Here is a 27,906-nt window from a genome sequence, read left to right as displayed (position 1 = left end):
CACATGCTAAGCACACACTCTACCCCTGAATAACACCCCTTCCCACCTTGTGGTATTTTTTTTAAAAAATGATAGTTTTTAAAACTAAAGTTTAACATTTTAATTGCATCATCATAAATGAAAGAAAAAATTTACAGCTTCATTGAAATATCATTGATGGATAAAAATATACATATTTGGGCTGGGGATGTGGCTCAAGCAGTAGCGCGCTCGCCTGCCATGCGTGCGGCCCGGGTTCGATCCTCAGCACCACATACAGACAGGGATGTTGTGTCCGCCAAACACCAAAAAATAAATATTAAAATTCTCTCTTAAAAAAAAAAAATATACATATTTCATGTATAAAATTGGATGAGTTTGAAGCACAGAATGAGCCCTCAGACGCTGAATTTGCTGGTGTCTTGATCTTGGACTTCTCAGCTTCCAGAACTGTGAGCAATAAATTCCTTTTGTTTCTAAATGACCCAGTTGGGTCCACAGCTTGGAAGTGGTGCTACCTGGGCCTATACGGGGAATTGAGCAAACTTCTGGGCAATTTGTTGTTGCTGATCTTTTTTTTTTTTTTTTTTTTTTTTAAGAGAGAGAGAGAATTTTTTAATATATATATTTTTTTTAGTTTTCAGTGGACACAACATCTTTGTTTGTATGTGGTGCTGAGGATCGAACCCGGGCCGCACGCATGCCAGGCATGCTACTGCTTGAGCCACATCCCCAGCCCCTGTTGCTGATCTTTAAGATCGATGACAACAGCTCCCTGGCAGGATAGTCAGGAACATGAAAGACGACTGATATAAGAAAATACTGAACATTGTGCCTGCTTCTTTCGTGTGGATAAATATTACTTAAAAATAAGAGAAAGAAGTGAAGGGTTTTAAGCAGAGAGTGACCAATCCCAGCCCAAACTTCAGAATTCTGTCAGGAATACATAAAGAATGAGCCCCAGGCAGAACTTCAGTGCAAGCCTATGCTGGGACATAGAGGGCTCCCACCCAAAGTGCTTCAAGGAATTGGATTGGCCGATGTGGGATGGGAATTTGAGAACGGTAACCTAAGAGCAGAGTCCCAAATGACTCTAAAGTTTGGAGTCTTAGAAAGTAAGAGAAAAGCTATGCTGGTGATAGCAATGGGAAGGTTGGGGGTAAGACTATTTATTGAGAATCTGTTCTGGATCCTTCCACTAAGTCTGGCCATGAGGCCACCCCCAGGAGGGCTTACAGGCCAGCTGGCACACAGGTAAATGGACAGTCAAGGAGACCCTCCTGGACTTGGGTTGGGGAGGTTTTCTAGAGTGGAAAGACTTAAGGTCACTTTGGAAGTTGAGTGCTGAGCTGGTATCCTGGGCTTCCTCTGTTGGCTCCCCTACCATCTCTGTGCCCCACTAGAGACACTGCATCTATGCTCTATGTCTTGCTTTTTTTGCTGGTCCACTGGAGGGAGAATTGACTCCATTGAAATTTTTTTTTTCTTCTGCTGCCTTCCCTGAGTCTCCGTAGTTGGTTGTGTTTTTGTACTAAAGGCCCAAACTCTGAATCCTGGGCCAGTTCCTTCTAGCTTCCAACTGCTTCCTCTACCTACCCCCTTGCAGAGCTAGGGATGATAAGGATCCCAGTCCTAGGGTTTTGCAAGCTTCCCCGTTGCTTCTCTGAACCCTGCCCACGCCCTTGTCAGCAGTTCCTCCCGGAAATCCTCAGTTTCCCAGCTGGCATCCCAGGCAAAGGAAACAGCGTGTGCCAGGTGCCCAGAACTGGGACTGAATAAATGGGCACAGGAATCTTCCATCAAAATAAATATGAAAGTCTCTGGGTTTTCTTCCAGTTTAGATTTTGTTCTTTCTTCTTCTGCAGTAGATCCTTTTAAACTGTCCCCAAAGAAAGGGCTCTTGAAGGATTTTATTTCTGTCTCCTTTTTCTACTGCCTTGGCTCATTCACTTTTAAGTCTTTGATGTGAAGCCACATGATAGGTAAGGAAATAACTACTCATTAGTGGTCATTCAGCTCTTTGGGATACTGACCTCTTGGTACAGCTTTAGAGACCTAAGGACATCACAGACCAGTGATTCTGGGTGCTTGGTCTCAATATAGCTGCCAGATTACAGCCTCTGTTTACGGCTTGTATCTCATATTTGTGAACCACCTCTACTTCTGTTTCTTATTCCAGATTACACCCTATCCCTTGTGGGTTTCTGCCTGTGGCCGTGTGCCATAGTTTCTGTGAGTCCTTATTCCCCTCTCAGTGTTTATTTTCAGGTTTGAGGTAGTGTGACCCATAACATACAACTGTCCTTTCTCATTGAATTTTTGTTTGGTCCCTTTTTGATTCTCTTTCCCTTCCGGGGATGTCTGCAGAGGGGACCAGTGTGTTTTCGTTTGCAGTTTTTCTTCTGAGACCATAAGGAAACCTGTCCTTTTCCTTATTTACCAGGAAGTAATTTAGGGCTATTGGGAAAAATTTTTTTTCAACCCCAAGATCACAGGAAATAATCATCTTTAAAGAATTTCCTGTGGTCACCGGCTTAAGCCTGGAATTTCTTTTTTTTTTTTTTATTGGTTGTTCAAAACATTACAAAGCGCTTGACATATCATATTTCATACATTTGATTCAAGTGGGTTATGAACTCCCATTTTTACCCCAAATACAGATTGCAGAATCACATCGGTTACACATCCACGTTTTTACATAATGCCCTATTAGTGACTGTTGTATTCTGCTACCTTTCCTATCCTCTACTATCCCCCCTCCCCTCCCATCTTCTCTCTCTACCCCATCTGCTGTAATTCAATTCTCTCCCTTGTTTTTTGGCTCTTCCCTAACCAAATTTGGTGCAACAAGGTTTCCATGTTAGATGGGAAACTCTCCAGGTGCATTGTGTATCCCTCCCTCTGTAACCCAGGGTCCCAGAACTCTCCTTCTTGCCCTACAACAGTTTTTCAACTTTGTTTAGGCCACATATTTACTTATCATAGGACTGCTTCTTTGGTTTTATAGTTCCAGTTGCCTCTCTGGCTTCTACCCAGTTAACACCCAAGGTATTACCACCATAAATGCCTTCACACTTTGCCATATGTCCCCTGCCAGACTTAGAACCACTACCTTCCAAGTGGTCAGTAGCAAACTCAACACATGTTCTAACAAGCTCTAGTTAGATATTTTCAACATGCTGTTCACTAATATTCTATTTCCTGCCGAGTCCCATGGTAATTGAGCTATGTGCACATTCTTATTTTGTTAGTTCTCAGACTTGAATGCTTTAGCTTTCCGCTTCCTAATGCTTATTGTGCTTGCAGCTGAGACCTGAATGCCTTCTCCCACTCTCACAGACTTGTCATTATTTTCTGATTATCCAGAATGGTTTCCCAATCACCTTCCAGTTTTCTTTGCCTTAAAAGGGAAATAAAACCAAGAGCCCCAAGATAATCCCCCAACACAGGCTGTGAAGGCGGAGATTCGGTAGCAAAATAACATGTTTTCAGGGAGCAGGAGACATATGCATGGGCTCTGACCTCCCCTGTGCCCAAGCACCTCATTGTATTCCTAAAATAGCTGTCCCCTGTCCCTTCCTTTCCTCCCTCCCCTCTTTCTTTTCTACATTATACTGTACAATTTATGAGTTATAGCTTAAATGTTAGTCTTTTGCTATTTTGGATAGAAAAGAAGTTTGATAAGAAAATAAAATGTTTGACAAATTTAAAAAAATATATCCCTGGGAATAACCTCTCTCTGCCCCTTTCTCTCCATTTTGTACTCTCTTTGGGGAATGGGTTTCTAGATTTAACAGTATTCCCTTGGATGATTTGATTTTTTGTGATGTCTATGAGGCTTTTAAGAAACACTTTTTTGCCCCCACTGTTTTGTACTTGCCTGGGGACCATCTATTCACTTCATGTTATTAATTTGCATCCATTAGAAAATATTACTTAGCCAGCATTCCCACCTGTGTTTATCTTGCAGCAGCTGAGATTTGTTAGCAGTAGTTCTAATGACAGTAAGGCGTCTTCCCTCAGTGCTTATTGCCCTCTCTGCTTTCCCCCCGTTCACGTTTCCAAATGAAAATAGATTGCTCTGTAAGAAGAGCATTTTCCTCATATTGAATGACTGTCTGCCTCCTTCCCTCAATATTTAATTGATCTGTCACTGTGTGTTGTTGAGTTAATAAAGCAGAGAAGCCCTCCATTTAAAACAATCAACAATTTTGTCTAGAAAGCAGCTCATATATGCTAAGAGTCTTCTATGTGCCTGGCATTTGATTCCTACCTTCTCCTATAGGCTTCGCGGTTTTGTGAAGTCACTATTCAACTCCTCCTTTCTGGGTGAAGATATTGAGACTCACAGCGCTCAAAAAGCATGCCCAAGCTCACACAATCAAGCTGAAGCTGCATCTGTTCCAGGTGCCTTTGATCCACAAGCCCTCATGCCTTGCCATGTGAACAGGGATTATCTAGAGAGGTTATACCCATCCTGGTGTTTAAGCACTCAGGTTTTGGAGCCAATGTAAACTACGTTTGAATCTTGGCCCGTCTGTCACTGCAGCATTTATGTGATCAACTGGTTCCCTGTGCTGCAGAGCCAGGCCTAAGGGTGGTATCTGAGAAGAGAATAGTAGGAGCAATGGGAAATGGATTAGATGGAAACCTGGATTCAACCAGGGGAGGGCTAAGAGGTATCGCTGTTCCTTTGGGGCCGAAGGCATTGCTGCAGGTGAACAGACAGCTGGGTTAACATGGTCCATGCTGTGCAGGCAGATAGCTCTGTGTTCCAGAAAACCCTAGGACTGGGGGTGGGTACATCAGAGGAAAGAGAGAAGTCTCCAGAATATCTCAGTGGCATCACAAGGATACTAGTCAGGGCTGGGGTGGACAACAGATGATGTTTAATAAGATCCTTAGACATGGAGCCTGGGAAGCAGGAAGCAAGACTTCCATTGAGTCTGATGGAGCACAGGGAGCAGTTCTCTTCCTCACACACCAATTCCCATCCTCTTGTCTGCACCAACCTGCATAGTCTATCACCTCTCCATAGCAGGTGTCATGAGGCCACTCCCAGGCATCACATCCTGGGCATTTTCTCTTCTTGTGGGCATTTCTTCCTGGCTACAGTGAGTAGGCCGTTGATGATTCATTATCTCACATTATCAATTATGAAACAAAATGGGATTGGAAGGAAAGAATCTAGCTGATGTATGAACACAAGGCTGAATTCAAGAAAAAAAAAATGCTGGCAGAATGAAATGAAGGATACTCAGAAAATAGTGTGGGAAATAGGAGGGGTCCAGATGACAAGAGTTCATTGGGGACATTCATTTGGGAATAAGAGCCGAATTCAAGGGGATGGTAAAGAAAGGAGGGATATGGCCAATGAAGTAACCTGCAGAGCAGTAACCTCAGAGCAAGCAACTTGCCCGACTTTGAAAAATGATTGAGCATTTTTGGATGCACCATACAGGAGATCATGAGATCTGATGCCAGAGATTAAGAGAGGAGTTAAGATCTTCACGTTTTGACATGACCTGCCTGCTTCCCTCCTCTCCTTTCTTCTCTCTTCCTTTTCCTTCCTTCCTTGCTTTGTACTTGGATTCCTGAAAAGACTGCAAGGATAATGTCCTGTTCCTTTTCTTGCTGTTTTTTTATGATTTTTTAAATATATATATATATTTTTTAGTTGTCAGTGAACCTTTAGTTTTTTATTTACTTATATGTGGTGCTGAGGATCGAACCCAGTGCCTCACACATTCAAAGCAAGTGCACTACCTCTGAGCCACAGCTTCAGCCCTTTCTTGCTGTTTTTAATCTTCATATTTTTAAAACTCTTTGGGGAGAGTTTCAGAGGTTACCTGGGTAGATTTTGGAACACTTAGATGCCTTGCAAAATCGCCTTATGCGTTCCTAAAGTCATAGTCATTTGTAAGTAGTTCTTATCATCCATAAAAGGTGGTGTTGATTGATTTAGCAGATATTTTATTTAAATCATCTCCCTAAGTCAGACTGATGTGTTGCTGTTGGGATCTGTACTCGTTACTAATTTTCTTCATGAATCATTAAGGCTCTGTTAGTTCATTTTATCTTGGGAGGGAGTCCTAATGAAATTAGTTACTGAACAGGTCTTAACCTAGACATTCTTTTGCTGTTGCTGTGGAAACCAGCAACAAAAATTGTGGGTAGAGAAAGAAAAATAATCATTGCTGAACATCAGTAAAATACAGGAGAAGTACGCTGCTGTTCTTATACGAGATTTTTTTTTTTTTTTTTAATCATGATACCTGGAACCAGGCTGAGGTTAATAAGGTTCTGAGCTCATCATATCACTGAAGTCATGTGTAGTTTTTCTCAGAAACATTATGGGAAACAAATTACAAAGTCTTTACTATTAGAACAAAATATATTCCAGGCTTGTGTAATTATGTCAAAATGTATTCTACTGTCACGTAACACTAAAAAAGAACCAATTTTTTAAAAAGAACATTTTCACCAGTGGTGGCATTCACATGCTGCTATCATCACAGGCTGACAATTGGACCCATGTCCCCAGCTAATCCCTTTGTTTAAATAGGAAGAAATAATGACTCTGGAGGAGAGAGGTATTGTCAGTTGAAATGTTCTCTTCTAGCCAAGAAAGGAGACAGGAACATAAGGTGGCCTTGCCCTGCTAGACAAGTGCTCTACCACTGAGCTCTATCCCTAGCCTATGAGTATTTTTTCTCTTTTTTTTCGCCTTGGAACAGGGGCCCTTAACTACCGAGCCACATTCCCAGCCCTTTTTAAATACTTTATTTAGTAACAGGGTCATGCTGAGTTGTTTAGATCCTTGATAAGTTTTTGAGGCTAGCTTTGAACTTGTGATCTCCTGCCTCAGCCTCTTGAGCTGCTGAGATTATAGTAGGCATGTACCACAGTGCCCAGCTCCCAGCTCTATGTAAATATATTTTTTAAATATTTATTTTTTAATTGTAATTGGAAACAATACCTTTATTTTATTTATCCATTCATATGCGGTGCTGAGAATCAAACCCAGGGCCTCACGCGGGCTAGGCAAGCGCTCTACAGCTGAGCCACAACCCCAGCCCCATATTTTTAAAGTGCATTTTTTGTTGTTGTTTTTAGACATTGATGGACCTTTATTTTATTCATTTATTTGTATGTGGTGCTGAGAATCGAACCCAGTGCCTCATACATACTAGGCAAAGCCTCTACCACTGAGCCACAACCCCAGCCTTAAAGTGCATTTGTGATGTTTTTTCAAAGGATGCAGCACTTCGGTTTGGGTGCCCTGTGTCACACTCTTAGCCATCAGATTAAATTAAATTAAAATATGCTTTATTAATTTTTAAATGATAGCCATTTTTATCCAAAAGAAGAAAAAAAGAGTCATTTTGTGCTTCCATGAAATCTAACTTTCAAGTATTTCATTTATGTCTATTTAAAAATTAGGTTGGTTATTCCTCTTCCAGCCCTAAAGCTGCAAATCTTCTAGCTATTTCCTGGTTTGATTCATGCTGCCCTGTTGTGTGTGTGTGTGTGTGTGTGTGTGTGTGTGTGTGTATACCTGGTACATTACTGTGTTAGGTGTCTCTGATGGATAATAAGCTATTAATTTGCCAAAAAGTAATGTCAGAGTATCATTAAATATTACACGTTTCAATAATTTGGTAAAGTCTGTTTTAGAATTGTAAAAAATTATCCTAATACAAAGGTGTCATCTTAGGAATAGAGTTTTCTGATTCTGGCCAACTTTTAAGCACTCATTCTCTGTGACAGCAGTTGAGAGGGGTAAAGCTTAACCACGTCACTTGACAGGTTTAAGTTATGTAGATACATGTTTTCCTTTTCTGCTCTTCTACAGAAAGACAGCTCCCTGCCCTAGGACAAACATGAGGAGCGCAGCCAAGCCCTGGAATCCTGTCGTCAAAGCCGGGAGCCATGGCCCCGAACGTGTACGGCCCCTTCCTACAGCTTCTTCTGGCATGAGGAGTTCTAAATCTTCAACCTCCTTGGCTTTTGAGTCCCGGCTCAGCAAGGTATAGACTAAGATGCCCAGGATGGGGCTGTGGTGATTCTTGATGCCCAGATTGGGAGGATTGAAGAGGGTAGTTGGCAAACCAGTGGGTTTTCAGGACCGGGAAACAGGCTCCTAAGGAAGAGCCCCAGAGTACGAGCACCCCAGAGCTGGGGTGGTATGGGGATGAGAAAGGAAATCTAGGAGATGTTTAACACAAAAATTAGGGTCTTCTGCCCTGAATTATGTGGACTCTGTCTATCTCTTGGCCTATTAACACTGTTTATTATGTCCTTCCTCCCATGATACATTCTTCTCTCAGTTTCTCCTTCCTCTTCATTCCCATTCATCTCTAATATTAGATGGGTCCAGGGTACAGACTTTGCACTCACCTGTTTTTCAGCTACATTCATTCTCTATATCAGAGATTCTCTATATGCCACACCCGACACCTCCTTCGGTATTCTGAGATGAAATTCATAGACAGTTTCACCTACCTGCAAGCAGACGTTTGCAAAATCAATATAGTATCCAGACTCTAGTATAAAAGGAAAGTATTAAATGACTTGTACTTCCATCTGCAAATGCCTGAGCATGACTGTGCAAAGGACCCAAGCTGCTCCTGAGAGCTCATGGATGTGAAAGTGACGATGTAGTCTGACTCAGGCTTGTGACAATGACAGATGATTGTTTTGAAACAGTGAATGCTCTTGGTGAAATTCTGAGCCAAATATAGTGCGGTCTTCTTTTGTTTTATTATGATGGTTGTATTCTTAGAAAGTTCAGTGTGTCGCTGGGTGTGGTGGCACATTCCTGTAATCCCAGTGACTCAGAGGCTGAGGCGGGAGGATCTTAAGTTCAAGACCAGCCTCCGTAACCTAGTGAGACTCTGTCTCAACCTAAAAATAAGTAACAAGGGCTGGGAATGTAACTCGGTGGCAGAGCACCCCTAGGTTCAACCCCCAGTGCTGCAAAAAGGAAAAAAAAGAAAGTTCAGCATGTCTTATGGGTTGTGCAACAAGTACCTTGCCTTTATGTATAAAATGAAGATAGGTGTTAGGACTGAATGATAAGAAAAAGGTGTTCCACCTATGTGGATGTCACAGAATCTTTGAAAATTGCATGGGTGGTAGGGAAATAAATGTTGCCAACTTGTCACATGCATTGTAGGACATCTAGATTTCCCATCCTGTCACCCATTATCAGTAGCATGTCCATCATGGTGACATGCAAAAATGTACCTCACATTTCCAACATATTCCCAGGACAGCATTATCCCTATGGAGAACTATTTTTCTAGGTGACAGTGTCTGTTATTATGGCTTTTAACATTGTATGTGGATGACATCCAAATTTCCATCTCCAGCCAGGATCCCTACTATAGCCTCTGTGATGTTGCCTCTTGGAAATCTAAATGTTGCCTTTGGGATAACATGTCCAAAATTACATCTTTTTTTTTTTTGAGGGGGGGTTACCAGGGATTGAACTCAGGGGCACTCGACCACTGAGCCACATCTCCAGTCCTATTTTGTATTTTATTTAGAGACAGGGTCTCACCGAGTTGCTTAGTACCTCACTTTTGCTGAGGCTGGCTTTGAACTCATGATCCTGCTGTCTCAGCCTCAGGAGCCACTGGGATTATAGGCGTATGCCACCATGCTGGGCTCAAAATTGAATCTTGATTCCTTTTACTCCATCTCCCCCATCCCTCAAATCTCCTTCAAATCTTCCCTTTTGAGTTAATAGCAACACCATCCTTTTGATTGCTCACACACATGATCTTCTCTAGTGTCCCAAGATGCATCAATGAAATGCCATTACTTCTGCTTAAAAATATATGTCAGCTACAACCTCTTTACACCAACTGTGACTTGCTATCCATCTACCTTTTCTTGACCTGGCTTCCCTAAACTCTGCTTTCCTCTCTATGCTCTATCTTCTGTTCTCAGCAGAAGTCAGAGTGGTCCTTTTAGCACAAAAGTCACGTCATGACATATCACTTCTCTGCTTAAAACTCTCTAGGGCTCTCTCCATTCACTCAGAGTGAAAATCAAAGATCTTGCCAGGGTCACTGATGTGCCCCCAAAGACCTGACCCCATTTCTTCTCAAACACTGTCATTTTCTTCCATAGCTTTGACCACAATTTCCTAGTGCTTAGACAACTGTCCCTTGGACATGCCAGCCACACTCTTGCAGCAGCATGTTTGTGTTGACGATTGCCTCTATCAGGAAGGTGGATTACCAGAGGTGTCACCCCTGACCACTGTATTCAAAGTGCCCCTTAGCTTCCATCCACCCTCCTTATCCTGCCTTATTTTCCCTCTTGGCTCTTATACCATTGCTCACATTTGCTTATTTAATGTTTGTCTCCCTGTGACTGAACCCCAGGATGGCAGGAATTATCTGCTAATTTGTTGTTTGCAGCTCTCTGACCCTAGTGCTAAGAACACCTAGTGGCTGGGGCTGGGGTTGTGGTTCAGTGGTAGAGCCCACCATGCATGAAGCACTGGGTTCAATCTTTAGCACCAATAAAAATAAAAAATACAGATATAGTGTCCGCCTAAAACTAACTAACTAAATAAATAACATTTAAAAAAAAAAGTTACTAGCTACCTGGTGGGCTCAGAGTATTTGATGAATACCCATGCCCCCCTGTTCTTCTGGGAGCAAAAGCTTGGTGGAATAGAGGAGTTTGGTGTTGGTCAGAGCAGCCTGATGTGGAAACTTGGTTCTCCCATATTCCAGCTGTGAGATCTCAGAGAAACCATGGAACCATCCTAAGCTCCTGCTTTCTTGACTTTGAGAAGAAGGTAATACCTTAGCTGCCATGAGGAGTAAATTTAGTTAAAGTGTTTGTCACATAATTTTATTATTCTATTATCACGGACTCAACCTCATTTCCATTTATTTTGTTTTTATTATCTTTCACCTAACATCACATTTTAGATTTTTAAGTGAATGCATATATTCTATCAATAATAGGTCATTAGAACTACTTCTGGAATACATTGAAATATTTTTTATAAGAAGCATGAAAAAAATAAGTCCTGATATGCAGGAGTGTTTCATCAGGATAGCAAGATGTTGGCCACTTCTGACATCAGGAGGTTCGTGTTTTGGAAACCTGTTCCACAGGGAAAATGTCAGGGGAAAGCACATGTTCATGTTAGAGGATTTCTGTTCTCCATATTCCTGGGATCTCATGTTCTGATTCTAGAGAATGACAGGGCTTGAGGGAAGGAGTAGCAGAAGGAATTAGACCATGCCTACTCCTTTATCCCGTTTTGCTCTGACAATCTCCTTTCCCCTTACATTGGTGGGTAGATGACGAAAACTAAAAATCCGGAGGAGAGAAGAGAAAACGAGGAAATGATGAGGTCAGAAAATAAGTAGATTTCCTTCCCCTAAAAGTTTACTGCAAAAACTTACAAGCAGATAGAGATGTAGAATTATACAGCAAACATTCACATGGACTCCATGGTGGACATCATACTTACTCCATTTGCTTTACAGTAAATAGATACATATGGTTTTAATGAATCAAAATAGGAAAAGTGAAAGAAATCCACCAAAAATACTCAACTTCAATACTGGCTGAGCTGTGGGAGCAGTGGCAGAACAAAGCATGGACAACAAGATCAGACAGGATGGGGAATGGTGGTGTACATCATTCTCACTATACTTAAGTACCTGGATTACTCTGATTCAACAGGTCACCCCATCCTGGCCATTTAGAAGACCCAGGTCTATGTACCTGGGCTCACTGGGTTGCATACTATGAAACAGTGGCTTGAGCTTGCTCCAGCTGAGAGAAATCTAGTCATCCTTGCTACTCCTAGGGAATTTGTTCCAGAACTCCCCACAGACAACAAGATCCATGAATAATCAAGTGCCCTCGTATGTAATGGTGTAGAATTTGCATATAACCTATTTATATCCTCCTATAAACTCTAATTCATCTCTAGATTATTTATAATAACTAATACAATATAAATATTATGAAAATGGATGTTATACTATACTGTTTAGAGAATAATGACAAGGAAAAGTCTGTGCATGTTCAGTATAGATGCATATTTTTTTTTAAGATTTTTTTTTTTGTGTGTGTGTGTGGTGCTGTGGATTGAACCCAGGATCTTATGAATGTGAGGCAGGCCCTCTACCAACTGAGCTTTATCCCCAGACTAAGAATATTCTTGATTGAAGGTTGGATGTATCTTAGGATATGAACCTGTGGATCTGGAGGGCCTAAGGCTTCCACGTCACTGTGGGGACAAGGGTTTAAAGCTGGACCAAGCGCAGGCCACTCTCTCTGTTGCATGTCTCTACTTAACTCTGCCCCTTTATTTCTATGATGCCCACTGATACCCAGCTTCCTCTCACATGGCGATGAAGCATGGTGGCCAGCATGCTGTGACTCCTACATCTCTTAGAAGCCTTGGCCACTTTTTTGCTCATTCCTACTTGTTTAAAACAACAATAAAAAAGTCAAACGAGAAACAAAGAGACCTGTTCAGTTTCTTTTTAGTTTTTGGTTTTGTTTTTGGCCAGGTGTGGTCCAGCATTGACCTTGTGTAGCCTGCTGGGGCCCAGGGATCAGGGCTTGGTGTTGGAGCAGCCTCAATCCTCCCAGAGAATTCAGCTGTGGTTAGGAAAGCAGTTTTATAGTGTGGTTGTGTTGTATGAGGTTTGGGGACCCAGTCTTCTGTAATCATTCTTACAAAATGCTGTAAATATGGTAGCCATTAACCACCTGGGGCAAATTGGAGCCCTTGAAATGTGGCTAGACAAAATTGGGATGTGCTCTATATGTAAAAATACACACCATATTTGAAGAGTTAATGCCAAAAAATGAAGAATGTCTCACTAATATTCATCCATGTACCATATAACAACATTTCAATCAATGACACACACGTATACTGGTGATGCCATCAGATTACAATGGAGCTGAAGAATTCCTTTGGCTTAGTGATGTCATAGGACAATGCATTTCTCATGTGTTAATATGTTTGTGTGACTGTGATGCCAGTTGCATAAAAGAATAGCATGTACAATTATGTACAGTACGTAAAAATGAATAATGCTATTAGAAACTATGTTACCGGGCTAGGGATGTGGCTCAAGCGGTAGTGCGCTTGCCTAGCTTGTGTGAAGCACTGGGTTCGATCCTCAGCACCACATAAAAATAAAATAAAGATGTTGTGTCCACCAAAAAACTAAAAAAATAAATATTAAAAAATTCTCTCTCTTTAAAAAAAAGAAAGAAACTATGTTACTGGTTTATAAACTTACTATACTGTACTTTTCATCATTATTTTGGAGGGTACTCCTACTTATAAAGAAAAAATTTGCCATAAAACTGCTATGTGATCTAGCAGCAGCCTTGTGATTACTGTGCCTCTTGATTGCATCTTCTTCTCTTGTACTTGATTTTATCTCATGTTGTTTTGCTCAGCATAGTGAAGGATATGAAATTAATAAAGCCCCAGAAACAGCAGGGCCTGGGAGAAGGGAGGGAGAGACAGAAACTTTGAAGGTGGCAGTCCCTGTGAAATAGGATCCCTTCCCTAATCAAATCCTTTCCCAGTGATAGCAAACTGCCCATCAGTCTTGCCTCCGTGACAATATGAAGACCTCTGGAAGTCAGGATGAGCACTGGACTCTGAACTTTGAACCCTTCTCCTGCAGAGTAAAAACACTGCCTAGTACAAACCATGCCCAGTAAAAACAAGATCCAGAGGCTTGTAACCTTTTTTTTTTTTTATGATTTTTTTTTTAGAGAGAGAGAGAGAGAGAATTTTATTATTTATTTTTTAGTTATTGGCGGACACAACATCTTTGTTTTGTATGTGGTGCTGAGGATCGAACCTGGGCCGCACGCATGCCAGGCGAGCGCACTATCGCTTGAGCCACATCCCCAGCCCCATGCTTGCAACCTTTTGCCCACAAGCTGTTAAAGTCTTCAAGGGTTAAGTCTCCCCAACATAACCTATATTAACCCAGATTTCTCCTGTAACCATGGCCATTTTCTGACCAGAAAGTGCACCCACCTGATGCACAACTTCGATGCTGAATAAAGGCTTTGCTGATCCATGAAGTCTGTACCCAGCTCAGTCATTTTGTGCTAACTCTGCCCTAGGAGTAATAGGCTAATATATATATATATCTCATATAGCCTGGGTGTATAATAGGCTACACCAACTGGGTTTAAAGAAGCACACTCTTTGATGTTCTCACAATGACAAAATTGCCTAACAACTCACTTTCAGAATATACCCTATCACTGACACAGGACTCTATTTTACTTTGATTGCATGTTGATTATATTTTGCTTAGATTTGGGTAAAGAAAATATATTATTAAAATTCTTTTATCTGTTTCAGTTTACTTCTTTTTTTTTTTTCCTTAACCAGGGATTGAACACATGGGCACTCAACCACGGAGCCACATCCCCAGCCCTTCTTGTATTTTATTTAGAGACAAGGTCTCACTGAGTTACTTAGTGCCTTGTTACTAATGCTTCAGTTTACTTCTTCTTTTTCTATTTTTTTTTTTTTTTTTTTTGGCACAGGGGACTAAACCCAGGGGTGCTTAACCACTGAGCCACATCCCCAGCCCTTTTTCTATATTTTAGTAGAGATAAAGTCTAGCTGAGTTGCTAAATGCCTTGCTAAGTTGCTGAGACTGGTTTTGAACTTGTGATTCTCCTATCCCAGCCTCCCAAGCTGCTGGAATTACAGGTGTGCACCACTACGCCTGGCATCAGTTTACTTCTGAATGTGGCCACCACACAGCATAAAGTTATGTCTTATATTTCCAGTGCTGCACTAAAACTTTTGTTCTCTGGGCTGGGGCTGGGGCTCAGCGGTAGAGTGCTCGCTTAGCACATGCAAGGCCCGGGGTTCCATCCTCAGCACCATATAAAAATAAATAAATAAAACAAAGGTATTGTGTCCAACTACAACTGAAAAATAAATATGAAGGGAAAAAAAAAACTTTGGTTCTCAAAGTGTGGTCCATAGACCAGCAGATCAGCATTTCCTGGGAAGTTGGTAGAAAACAAATTCTTGGGCCCTATCCTCGACCTAGTAAATCAGAAACATGATGGTTGATGGTGGGTTTAAAGAGAGGTGAAGTCAGCAGTTGCATTTCAACAAACCCTCCCCAGAATTCTGATGCCTGCTCAGATTTGAGGACCACTGTGCAATCATAACATGTTATCTCTTTCTGAAGACCAGATTACACTATGGCTGATGATTTTGGTTCTCTGGGCTGGGGTTGTGGCTCAGCGGTAGAGTGCTCGCTTAGCACATGCAAGGCCCTGGGTTTTCCCCCTCATCTTTGTGAAATTCAGAGGACTTTCTTAGTTTCTTTAATCTGTGAGGTATTTAAACTTTTTCCTTTTGCGAGCTTTCATATGCAGGTGCTCAGCAGCTTAAGTATCAGTGAAACCATTAGCAAAAATACCTTTCCAACATATCAAAGCAACAGCAAAGCACATAACCTTTGTAGGGATCTTCTATAACAAACCAGAAACCTTGGGTGGTGCTGATGCTGTTGTGTGACCAGGAATTAGAGCCAAAAAAATGCAGCCATGAATAGAGATAGGTCACAAATCAGTAACTGAGACGAGGGGCTTTTCCTATTTGATGTTGCATCCAAAAAAGAGTAGTGATAGAATAAATAGCTTCAGCTGTTTTTTTTTTTTTTTTTTTCCTGAGGACAGGTAGGATCACTTTGTAGTCTGTGTGCTATACCTCCCAGGAAAGCGTCAATGCAATCAGTCTTTCTCACGTGGAAATCCTCATGGAAGATGCAGGGGAAATAAAGTGCTCTCTTTAAAAGCTCTGCTGGCTGGGGGTGTAGCTCAGTGGTACACCATGTGCATGAGGCCCTGGTTCCATTCCTAGCAATGCAAAACTAAAACAAGACCTTTGCCTCTCTGCAAACTAACTCTGCTATGTGATGAGGAAGTACTACATTGGCCTGTAGCACATCTTGTTTATCCTGATTCCTAAGAAGGATAGCATGAGATCTATGTATGGCACAGAGTGGCATCTCAGATCCAAGAAGCAGAGAAGTGGGTGTCGCTGGCAGAAAAGAAACTCAAAAGTGGACTTCCAAGCTAGCTTTGCACAGGTAACTAAAGTATCAATACTTTTAAGAGCAGCTATGATTTGTGGCACAATGGGTCATTAGCCAAGGTGTTTTATATACTTAATTTCCAATTCTCACAATACTTTTGTAAAGTATCTAGTATCCCTGACTATATTAGTCCATTTTCTGTTACTGTAATGAAATACCTGAGGCTCTGGGTAACTTTATAAAGAGGTTTATTTTTTTTAATTCACGGTTCTAGAGATTCAAGGTCATGGCATTGACATCAAGTGGGCATTGGAGAGGGCTTTGTGGTGAATGGCATCACAGTGGTGGGAATACAAGAGAAAGACAAGAGAGAGAAAGAGAGAATACATGGTAGGACAGAAAGCTAAAGTGCAGAGTAGGACCAATAATGACCTCTTACTAGGCCCCACCTCTTAAAGGAGCCTCCACCTATTAACAAGGGACCAAGCTTCCAACACAGGAACCCTTGGGGAATACCAAACTGCATCTAAACCATAGCACTAGCCACGTATATCATAAGCAGGCACATTGTATGATTTTATTGAATGCGTTATTGAATGCATTTAACATAAGAGCCTGAGCTTCAGAGAAGTTAATGATTTGCTTGATGTTCTACTGTGCACTCTGGAATCTCCATCACATTGCTTTAACGTTTTCCTACAAATATTCCCTTCTTATTATCCTTGGCTTAATTTGAAATCAGTTTGTATACAATAGTATCAAAATAATAATGTTAATTTTATTTCATGGTTATTTTAGCTGACTTCTGTTGAAGGCATATTATGAGTTAGACACAGTTATTTAAGCACATTGGCTGGGTAATTCCTCTAATCCTCAAAACAACACTATGAGGTAGGCACCATTACTATATCTATTTAGAGGGTAAAGAAACCAAAGCACAGAGAGGTGAAGTGATTTGCCTACCGTCACATAGTTGGCAACTGGCAGAGCCAGGATCACATCCAGGTCATCTGGATTTCCAGCCCAGGAGCTTGGCCACCAAACTGTGGGACCATGCCGACATGACAGTTTTCCTTCTAGCCCTGTGAATGGGGGACAGGGACTTAGCCACTGAGCCACATGCCCAACCTTTTTTTTTTTTTTTTTGTATTTTATTAGAGACAGTATCTTGCTGAGTTACTTAGGGCCTTGCTGAATTGCTGAGGCTGGCTTTGAACTTTCGATCCTCCTGCCTTGGCCTCCCCAGTGGCTGGGAATATAGGTATGCACCAATGCACCCAGCTCCCATTGCTTTTCAACCTGGTGATGTTGTGGAAAAAAATATGGGCCTCGGAAACAGTCCTGGGCTCAAATTCCAGCTCCACTGCACCTATGTAGTCTTGAGCAACTTACTTAATGTTTCCTAACATATAGCATCATAGAGTTGTGCTGGAATGAGAAGGAACATGCAGGTAAACGACCTGGAAGAATCAACAAGTGCCCACTGTGCTGAGTTGCCGTGGCCGGCTCCCTTCCACCTACTTGTACTGTTAATTCTATCCCTAAACCTTAATGTAGGCTTACCTGCCCTGATCTTCAAAATAGACTCTGCCTTAACTTGGCCTCCCATTAGGTGGATGTGCCCACCCTCTCTCTACTTCTCTGTCTCCATTTGCCCCTTGCTCACAGAGGGGGCTCTCCAGTGCAGATCCAGCTGTGCTGCCTGATATTCTACACACATGGGCTGTCCTGACTTCTACTCAGTCAGATCTGAATCCTCTACCATTGCACCTGGGGCAGTGAGGGAGCTGAGAATCCTGGCCCTCTCTCCATGGACTATTGGGACAAGCACCTCTTGTTCTCTGGCACCAACCTGCTCCCTCCAGAATGCTTCACACCCAGTCGATAATACTTTTTCAGTAAACACTTAGCTGAAGTATAGTGTCTAGGTAGAACAGAAAAGTTCTCAGCCCCTAGAGAAGCAGCCCTGGCACAGTAACAAGGAGGGAAGAGGAGGGATGTCCTTGGAGCTCTCTGTCCTGCCATTCTCCCCCTTCGCTTCTGCATGAGCACATGTAGGGCCTCTCCTGGCTGCCTAAGATCACAGTGTTCCAGAAGCATCCTCCTTTTTTTCCCCAGGACCTGTCTTTCCCTGCCTACTTCTTCCTGGTATGCAAATCTGAACCTTATCTAGTTTCAGGATTCCTTGAAAGGCAAACAGGTTAAGTGAGATATAAAAGGCTATTCAGTGGCCAAAATCTCCTTGAACGTTGACAGTATTAGCAACAGCTGATTTTGTAGCTAGCCTGCATATTCCAAAGACCTCATTAGGTGTGGGGGAGATGGCTTGAGCAGAAAGAGGAGAGCAGAGTGAGGGCCAAGAAAGGAGGCTTCTCAGGATCTTTCTCTTCCCTCTCTCACATTCTTTTAAGTGTGAAATGTTTTTTTTTATCTAGGCCCTAGGTGGTTAGTAAGGGCATTTCCATGTTCATCTATGCTGTGAATTTAAAGTGTTTTGAGACCAACAGTCAAAATTCAATATGTTTGAAGCGGAGGTTATATTTAACCAGTTACTGCAGTATTTGGGATGTATTAATAATAGTATCTACCGATACTTGTTTTGTTCTTAATTTAGTGCTTAATTAAGGGCACAATCGTAGAACTAGGATTATGATTTTCCCTATTTTAGAATTGGGGGACTATAAAACAGTTCCTCTAGTTACATAGGTAGGAAAGAGTGGAGTAGGATCTGTCCCTAGCAGCCTGTCTCTACAGCCTGGTTGCACAGCCCTTACCAACCCTTAGCTGCCTCCTTCCCATGTGATTGCTGGGAAGCTGGCATATAGAGATTCCATACCCTGGGTCCCCTACTGCATCCCCCACTCCCTTCCTACCTTGCCCCAAACAAAATGCTCTAATCTTAGAGTTGAATGCAGGAGGTCTCAGCTCTCCCACCACTAACTCTGCACTTGAAACCCTCCAGTCCTGAGTCTGGTGCTTCAGCCGTCTGAGCGTTCCTCCTGGTCACTGTTATTCCTATAACCCCCATTGCAATTCTTATGATCACTCTCACTTCCTTTATTGATGGGCTAGGCCATCTTACAAAGCAAGTCTTCCCACGGATTGCCAACTCCTGTTTTCTGTTGCCTCTGCCTGGCATCTCATCAAGACCCCACATCTTCAGGACCCAACCCCATATAGAAGAAGGGATAGAGTGTCCCAGGGTATGGTTGGGGTGGAGGCTGAAGTGGTTTTATTTCTACCCCTATGGAAGTGCTCTGGTTTATGGAAGTCCTGTTCTGATTTGAAGATTGAGCACTTGCCCTCTGGGCCTTTTGCTAAAGGGCTTGATAATTCTGTACTTCAAGTCAGACTTAACTGATTTCTTTTTTTTTTTTTATTGGTTGTTCAAAACATTACAAAGCTCGTGACATATCATCTTTCATACATTTGATTTAAGTGGGTTATGAACTCCCATTTTTACCCCAAATACAAGTTGCAGAATCACATCGGTTACACATCCACATTTTTACATGTTGTATTCTGCTACCTTTCCTATCCCCTACTATCCCCCCTCCCCTTCCCTCCCATCTTCCTTCTCTATCCCATCTCCTGTTATTCAATTCTCTCCCATGTTTTTTTTTTTTCTTTTTCCCCTTTCCCCTCACAAACTCTTACATGTAATTTTGTGTAACAATGAGGGTCTCCTTCCATTTCCATACAGTTTCCCTTCTCTCTCCCTTTCCCTCCCACCACTCGTCTCTGTTTAATGTTAGTCTTTTCCTCATGCTCTTCCTCCCTGCTCTGTTCTTAGTTGCTCTCCTTATATCAAAGAAGACATTTGGCATTTGTTTTTTAAGGATTGGCTAGCTTCGCTTAGCATAATCTGCTCTAATGCCATCCATTTCCCTGCAAATTCCATAATTTTGTCATTTTTTAGTGCTGCGTAATACTCCATTGTGTATAAATGCCACATTTTTTTTATCCATTCATCTATTGAAGGGCATATAGGTTGATTCCAGAGTCTAGCTATTGTTAATTGTGCTGCTATGATCATTGATGTGGCAGTATCCCTATAGTATGCTCTTTTAAGGTCCTCAGGGAATAGTCCAAGAAGGGCAATAGCTGGGTCAAATGGTGGATCCATTCCCAGCTTTCCCAGGAATCTCCATACTGCTTTCCAAATTGGCCTCACCAATTTGCAGTCCCACCAGCAGTGTACAAGTGTACCCTTTTCCCCACATCCTCGCCAGCACTTATTGTTGTTTGACTTCATAATGGCTGCCAATCTTACTGAAATGAGATGGTATCTTAGGGTGGTTTTGATTTGCATTTCTCTGACTGCTAGAGATGGTGAGCATTTTTTCATGTACTTGTTGATTGATTGTATGTCCTCCTCTGTGAAGTGTCTGTTCAGGTCCTTGGCCCATTTGTTGATTGGGTTATTTGTTATCTTATTGTTTAATTTTTTGAGTTCTTTGTATATTCTGGATATTAGGGCTCTATCTGAAGTGTGAGGGGTAAAAATTTGTTCCCAGGATGTAGGAACAAACTTTTTAGTTTAAGTAAGTCCCATTTGTTTATTCTTGTATTTAACTCTTGGGCTATGGGCGTCCTATTAAGGAATTTGGAGCCCCACCCCACAATATGTAGATCGGAGCCATCTTTTTCTTCTATCAGGTGCAGAGTCTCTGATTTGATACCAAGCTCTTTGATCCATTTTGAGTTAACTTTTGTGCATGGCGAGAGAAAGGGGTTCAGCTTCATTTTGTTACATATGGATTTCCAGTTTTCCCAGCACCACTTGTTGAAGATGCTATCCTTCCTCCATTGCATATTTTTAGCCCCTTTATCAAATATAAGAAAGTTGTAATTTTGTGGATTGGTCTCTGTGTCCTCTATTCTGTACCATTGGTCCACCTGCCTGTTTTGGTACCAGTACCATGCTGTTTTTGTTACTATTGCTCTGTAATATAGTTTGAAATCTGGTATAGCTATACCTCCAGATTCACACTTCCTGCTTAGAATTGCTTTTGCTATTCTGGGTCTTTTGTTTTTCCATATGAATTTCATGATAGATTTATCTATTTCTACAAGAAATGCCGTTGGGATTTTGATTGGCATTGCGTTGAATCTGTAGAGAACTTTGGGTAATATCACCATTTTGATGATGTTGGTTCTACCTATTCATGAACAGGGTACATTTTTCCATCTTCTAGGATCTTCTTCTATCTCTCTCTTTAGGGTTCTGTAGTTTTCATTGTGTAAATCTTTCACCTCTTTTGTTAGGTTGATTCCCAAGTATTTTATTTTCTTTGAGGATATTGTGAATGGGGTGGTTTTCCTCATTTCCATTTCAGAAGTTTTGTTGCTGATATACAGGAATGCCTTTTGATTTATGCGTGTTGATTTTATATCCTGCCACTTTGCTGAATTCATTTATTAGTTTTAGTAGTTTCTTTGTAGACCCTTTTGGGTCTTCTAGGTATAGAATCATGTCATCCGCAAATAGTGATATTTTAAGACTTAACTGATTTCAATAATGTCGGCCAATTAGAGGAAAGTAGAACTAAGTGCATACCCCTTGCACTATTGCTTTGAGAATACCCTTAACTACAATGATTTCCACTTTTCATTTGAGGTGTCCCCTTGAGAATTTTTAAAGTCTGAGATCAGAATTGATTTCCTTTGGGAACCAGGGATGCACTTGGTCATGATTCTTGGCAGAGTGAATAATAAGTTCATTTATATTTTCCTATTGGGAAAAGACTGCTGACATTACAGACTGTGGCCATTTAATATTGAACACATATACTGACAATCTGATGGATGGTTTGAGAGGTTGGAAAACTTGAGCAAAGAAACACCTTTTACTCTGAGATGGAAAGTGGGAAGACAATTCTGGAGTCCCTAAAAAAGGGCAATAGTGCAACTTCTGTAACAACCTCAGGTGCGATATTTATCCAGTTGCTAAATCAGAGATTATGCTATTGTCTAAAAAATTTAATCATCTACTAAATGGAAGTCGTTCATTTAATATTATTTGTTTTTTTAAATTATTGATTTGTTTTAAAATCTTGACCAGGGTTGTTTGGCTAATATTAAGACTTTAAATAATGTCCCCCAACCCTTTTTTTTGTTTGTTTTCTTTTGGTGGTACAAGGGATTGAGCTCAGGAGTACTTTATCACTAAGCCACGTCCCCAGACCTTTTTATTTTTTATTTTGATACAGAGTCTTAATAAATTGTTGAGGCTAGTGTTGAACTTGCAATCCTCCTGCTTCAACCTCTCAAGTTGCTAGGATTACAGCAAGGTCCTCTTTTTAAAATACAGTATGTGGGCTGGGTGGTGTGGTGCATGCCTATAATCCCAGTGGTTTGGGAAGCTGAGGCAGGAGGATCGCAAGTTCAAATCCAGTAACAGCAAGGTGCTAAGCAACTCAGTAAGACCCTGTCTCTAAATAAAATGCAAAAAAGGACTGGGATGTGACTCAGTGGTCAAGTGCCCTGAGTTCAATCACTGACACCAAAAAAAAAAAAAAAAAAAGTCATATGTGTTTCTTGTTTAATGAATAGAGTTTCAGTTTACAGATGGTGACTATATTTAATGCCACTGAATTGTTCACTTAAAATGATTAAAATAGTAAATTTCATGTTAGGCTCATTTTGCCACAATAAAATTTTTTTAAAAATTAAAACAAAAGTACATTAATATTTGTAGGAATGGAACCAGGACTTTGCCTCAAATTGCAACCACCTCCACCCCAATTTACTCTTTTCTTTTCTCTCTTTCTTTTTTTCTTTCTTTGCAGTGCTGAGAATGGAATTCAGGGTCTTGTGCATCCTGCTCAAGCGTTCTACCACTGAACTAGATTCCCAATTTCTTTTTCTTTTTTTAAAAAATATTTTTATTAGTCATTCATGGACCTTTATATTATTTACTTATTTATATAAGTGCTGAGAATTAAATGCAGTGCCTCGCACATGCTAGACAAACACTCTACCACTGAGCCACAACCCCAGCCCCCTTTTTCTTTTTTAATGAAGCACAGCATACTACAGTAAAGTGCAAAAAAGCACACATCATGATCTTAGCTATTCAGTTCACTTGATATTTACACAAGTTCATACTCAGAGAACCACCACCCGATGTCTATGTGGATGTTCCAGCACCCAGAAGGTTCCTTCCCATATGTAAGTTCCCCAGACACAACCTCTGTTGCCATTAATTGGCTTTGCCATTCTTAGACTTCACATACGTGGAATCAGGCAGTATGTGATCTTTTGCTTTTGGTTTCTTTTCACTTAGAATACCTATGAGACTGATCCACTTATTAATATCAAACTTTATTTTTTTTTCTATTGCTGTGTTTCCATTGTGAACTATACCACTATTTAATGTCTTTTCTGTTGAAGGATATTTGAATTGCTTTGACTGGGACTATTACAAATAAAGGTGCTATGAACATTCTTTTAAAGCAGTTTTCTTGGACACAGAGCAAGGAGTAGGGCTGCTGAAGCATAAGGTGAAAGTACTTAGCTAAATTGATACTGCAGTTTTACTAATTTGCCTTCCCACCAGCAAGACGTGATAGTTGCTGCTGAATACACCAACATTTGGTATTGGTATTTTTTCTCTTTCAAACTGTTCTGGGGGCATGTGATTATACCTTGAAATTTAAATGATACGAAAATGGAAAATGCTGCTTCTTTTTTTTTTTTTTTTTAATTGTGCAAATGTGTGAAGTTCTAACCCTCAGTAAGTGGCTCCCAAGCCAGTGGAGCAGAATGGAGCCGCCTTTGAGGCCTCAACACTGTGGCTGAACACCTCTTTTATGAGATGCTCTACACAGTGCCTGGTGTCATGCACTTGGTAGATTCTCCAATCATTTCCTCCTGATGTACACTTTTTTTTTAATTAGTTGCTCATGACAATACAATGAACTTGACATATCATACATTTGAATAAAATGGGGTATAATTTCTCATTTTTCCAAGTGTACAGGTTGCAGAAATCACATTGGTTATACAGACACGTTCCTGATGTACATTAAGCTATTTTAGAAATGTTCTGTGCACCGCCCTATCCTGCCTTTCTGTGCTGCTCCCGGTTCTTTTTTCGCCCGTGCCATTGTTTGTTTTTCTACCAGATTTTTTCCCCACTCATTCAGTCCCCCTCTTATCTACACATTTCACTTTCCACAGTTTCGGTTAGCCATGGTCCAAAAAATATGAAGTGAAAATTTCCAGAAATAATTGATTCATAAGTTTTGAATCACATGCAATTCTGGGTACCATGATGAAACCTTGCACTATACTGCCTGGGAGGTAAATCATCCACGTGTTTCAGCATCCATGCTGCGGATACTCCTCATCCTGTCTCCGTTATCACACCAACTGTCACGATTTCTCTGTGCTTGGGTTCATGTAACCTGTAACCATTATTTTACTTATTAATGGCCCCAAAATGCAAGAGTAGAGATGCTGGCAAATTCAGATACGCTGTGTAGTGCTTCAAGTGAAGAGGTTAAAATTCTCAACTTCATAAGAAAAGGAAAAAGGTTGTATGTCAAGGTGGCTAAGATCTACTGTAGGAATAAAACATAGTATATAAAGGGCTGGAAATTTAAGAACTAGCAGTGGTCTTGGAATGTATTCTCTGCACATAAGGGGAGACAACTGATTTTGAAGCATGACACGAGGGGTACTATACACCGTCAGCTTACTCTATTCTTTGAAATGATTATAGAAGATCTTATAGAAGATCATACTGTGACCTGCAAATGACAGGCACAGGTTTGCCTAACTTGGCATTTTTTTACTTCACACAATGGTGCTTCTCAGAATATAGTATCTAAGCCACTGGGCACACGGTTCCACTCAGATACCTTGTTGTTTTGCAGCACTCCTTACTGAGAACCTGTCTTCATCCTCTCTCTTTTCCCTCCTCTTGTAGCTCAAGAGGGCCAGTAGCGAGGATATGCTCAACAAACCTGGAGGTACCACCTCATCAGGGGTAGTTCGACTGAAAAAGACTTCAACAGCAGGAGCCATCTCTGAGCTAGCTGAGAGTCGCCTGAGGACCAATACAGGTAGGAGGGACCTGGGCAGGAGGGACTAGGAAGCCATTCATCTTGGCCATACAAAAGCACATTGGTGATGCATTCCTCTCTTCCCTCATCAGATTTTTATTAATCACTCGCCCTGTGCCAGGAGCTGATTTAGGGAGTGTCCTTGCCCTCAGGGGAGTTTACGTGGAGAGAGAAACAGAAAGGTCATAGGAAGTAAGTGTGATGGTTTGCTCAGTCTGCTCTATAATCCCCTTGTTACCATGCGTGTGTGAAATCCTTGGGATCCAGGCAGGGTGGTGTAGATTCTGTGGTGCAAAAAGGTTTTGTGCATTCCGATAAGAGACCTAAGTGTTCCAGGGACTCACTCTTATCACACAGCTCTCCCTGAATTGTTAAACAGTCTAACATGGGAAAATAACTGAAAAATATCATTATCCATTTGTAATAGATGTTGAAGATTAGTACGCTTATGATTTTGTACTCTTAATAAAACATGTTCTAGACTACCTTTCCAAAGGTGTATTTTAATTTATTCAGTTTTCAAAAAAGTTGAATCACTGAAGGTTGTATGTGGCTTTTGGATGTGAGGAAAATTGCCTGGTGTTTCTATATAAAAGTTTTACTATTTTAAAGACTAATTTCATATAAACACACACAAACTCACACTCACACACATGCAAACACACACAAATACACATGACTTTAAAAAATACAACAAATGGTTGGGCATGATAACACATGCCTGTAATCCCAGCTGCTTGGGAGGCTAAGGCAGGAGGATCACAAGTTTGAGGTCAGCCTGGGCAACTTAGTGAGACCCTGTCTCAAAATAAATTAAAAAAATATATTTTTTAGTTGTCAATGGACCTTTTTTAAAAAAAATTTATTTATATGTAGTGCTGAGAATCAAACCCAGTGCCTCACACATGCTAGGCAAGCGCTGTACCACTGAGCCACACCCCCAGTTCTCAAAATAAAAATTTTTTTTAAAAAATGCTGAGGATGTAGCTTAATGGTAAAATTCTTGCCTGGCATTATGTGAGGCCCTGAGTTCCATTGTCAGTACTGCAAACAACAATAATGAAAGCCCAACTTATTTTTCAAGCCAAACTAGCCTAACACTGATTCCAAAAATTATTAAAGCCCACTAAAAACTGACAGACCAATTTTACTCTCAAATATTGTTGCCAAAATGTCAGATTAACATCTTACATGTTCAGAAAGCTTCCTGGAAAAAGTTTTCTGTAGCTTTTTCAAAAACCAAGTGAGGCTTCTCAAACTATTTAGGAGAGTTGAAAGCCATTAGTAAAGAAACCTCAGAGATCATTAGGGGAACATTCCAACCTTAGAGAGCACATTATATATTCCATCCTATTTCGTCCAAGAATTAAAAATCAGACATCCCAATATGTCCGTAGACAAACTGCATTTCTTTTTATCTTTTTTTATTTGTTCTCTTTAGATATACACGACAGTAGAGTGTTATTTGACATATTATAAATACATGGAGTGTAACTTATTCTAATTAGGATTCCATTCTTATAATTGAACATTATACGGAGTTTCACTGGTGGTGTATTCATATATGAACTTAGGAAAGTTAAGTCAGATTCATTCCACTCTCTTTCCTATTTCTATCTCCCCTCCCTTCCCTTCATTCCTCATTTGTCTAATCTACGAAACTTCTATTCTTCCCCTCTCCCCACCCTGTTGTGTGTTAGTATCTGTGTATCAGAGAGAACATTTGACCTTTGGTTTGGGAGGATTGGCTTATTTCACTTAGCATGGTAGTCTCCATATCCATATACTTACAAGAAAAAAATCATAAAGTCATTCATTTTTATAGCTGAGTAATATTCCAATGTGCCGCAGCCTGGCTGCAGCAAAATAACCGGGGGGAGGGGGGGGGTGTGACCAGCAACTTATGTACATTGATACAGCAGGAGTGGGAGCCGTTTATTGTAGGACAGGAGGGGTATATATACATTCCACACAGCTTATCTTAATTAACATAAACTAGATACAGCAGTCAACCAATAAGGAATCTCCACACTTAATGGCTCCCTGGCGCCACCTCACAAACTACTCCCCCTGGCAAAATGCCAGGCGCCATCTTGACTTGTTTACAGACCCTAACACCAATGTGTGTGTGTGTGTGTGTATTTATCTCACATTTTTTTATCCATTCATTTGTTGAAGGGCACCTAGGTTGATATAAACAAAGACCCTAGGGGTTTATAGTTTAAAATATCTGTTAGATCTGTTTACTCTCTTTCTTTGACTACACCATATGTTGTATTTGTATTTGGGTGTATCTTTCAGTTTTGATCCAAATTCTAATGTTTAAGTTCATTTTTATTAAGTACACTCTTTTTTTTTAAATTTTAATATTTATTTTTTAGTTTTCGGCGGACACAACATCTTTGTTTTGTATGTGGTGCTGAGGATCGAACCCAGGCTGCACGCATGCCAGGCGAGCACGCTACTGCTTGAGCCACATCCCCAGCCCAAGTATACTCTTAATAATGTACCTCAGTTAGTGTTTAAACAGCTTTCTCCAATTTTAAAATTGATTTTTCTTTCTATAACCTTTGCATGGTTGTTCTTTGTGTGACCAAAGTGAGAATTACCTAGAAGATAAAGCCCTCTGTGATGGAGTTAGTCTCTTACCATCTTGTTCGACAGGCTCAAGTGAGGGACTAAGTAGGTTGACTTTCCCTAATTCAATAATTCAGAATAAGATATGTAATACGAATGAATCTACTGAAACTACTCAGGAG

The 27,906-nt window shown here is 40.8% G+C and overlaps 1 protein-coding gene across 4 annotated transcripts in view; it reads left to right on the top strand.

Moving 5' to 3' along the window:
• The window catches only part of Specc1 (sperm antigen with calponin homology and coiled-coil domains 1), a 230,697-nt gene that overhangs the window by 17,031 nt on the left and 185,760 nt on the right, over window positions 1-27,906 (top strand). For 3 of the 4 annotated variants that reach the window (XM_076870325.1, XM_076870324.1, XM_076870329.1), the window contains exons 2-3: window positions 7,835-8,009; window positions 25,012-25,147. In XM_076870325.1, the coding sequence (XP_076726440.1) occupies window positions 7,863-8,009; window positions 25,012-25,147 (283 nt within the window). In that variant the 5' untranslated portion in view covers window positions 7,835-7,862. Of the gene's footprint in view, window positions 1-7,834; window positions 8,010-16,096; window positions 16,131-25,011; window positions 25,148-27,906 lie in introns of those variants that run through there. The other variant, XM_076870326.1, reaches the window with a different exon arrangement.

The sequence above is a fragment of the Callospermophilus lateralis genome, chromosome 11, assembly GCF_048772815.1.
Source record: "Callospermophilus lateralis isolate mCalLat2 chromosome 11, mCalLat2.hap1, whole genome shotgun sequence".
NCBI classification, from domain to species: domain Eukaryota; kingdom Metazoa; phylum Chordata; class Mammalia; order Rodentia; family Sciuridae; genus Callospermophilus; species Callospermophilus lateralis.
Note: the sequence above shows the minus strand (reverse complement) of the source record. Positions and strands in the feature narration are given on the sequence as shown.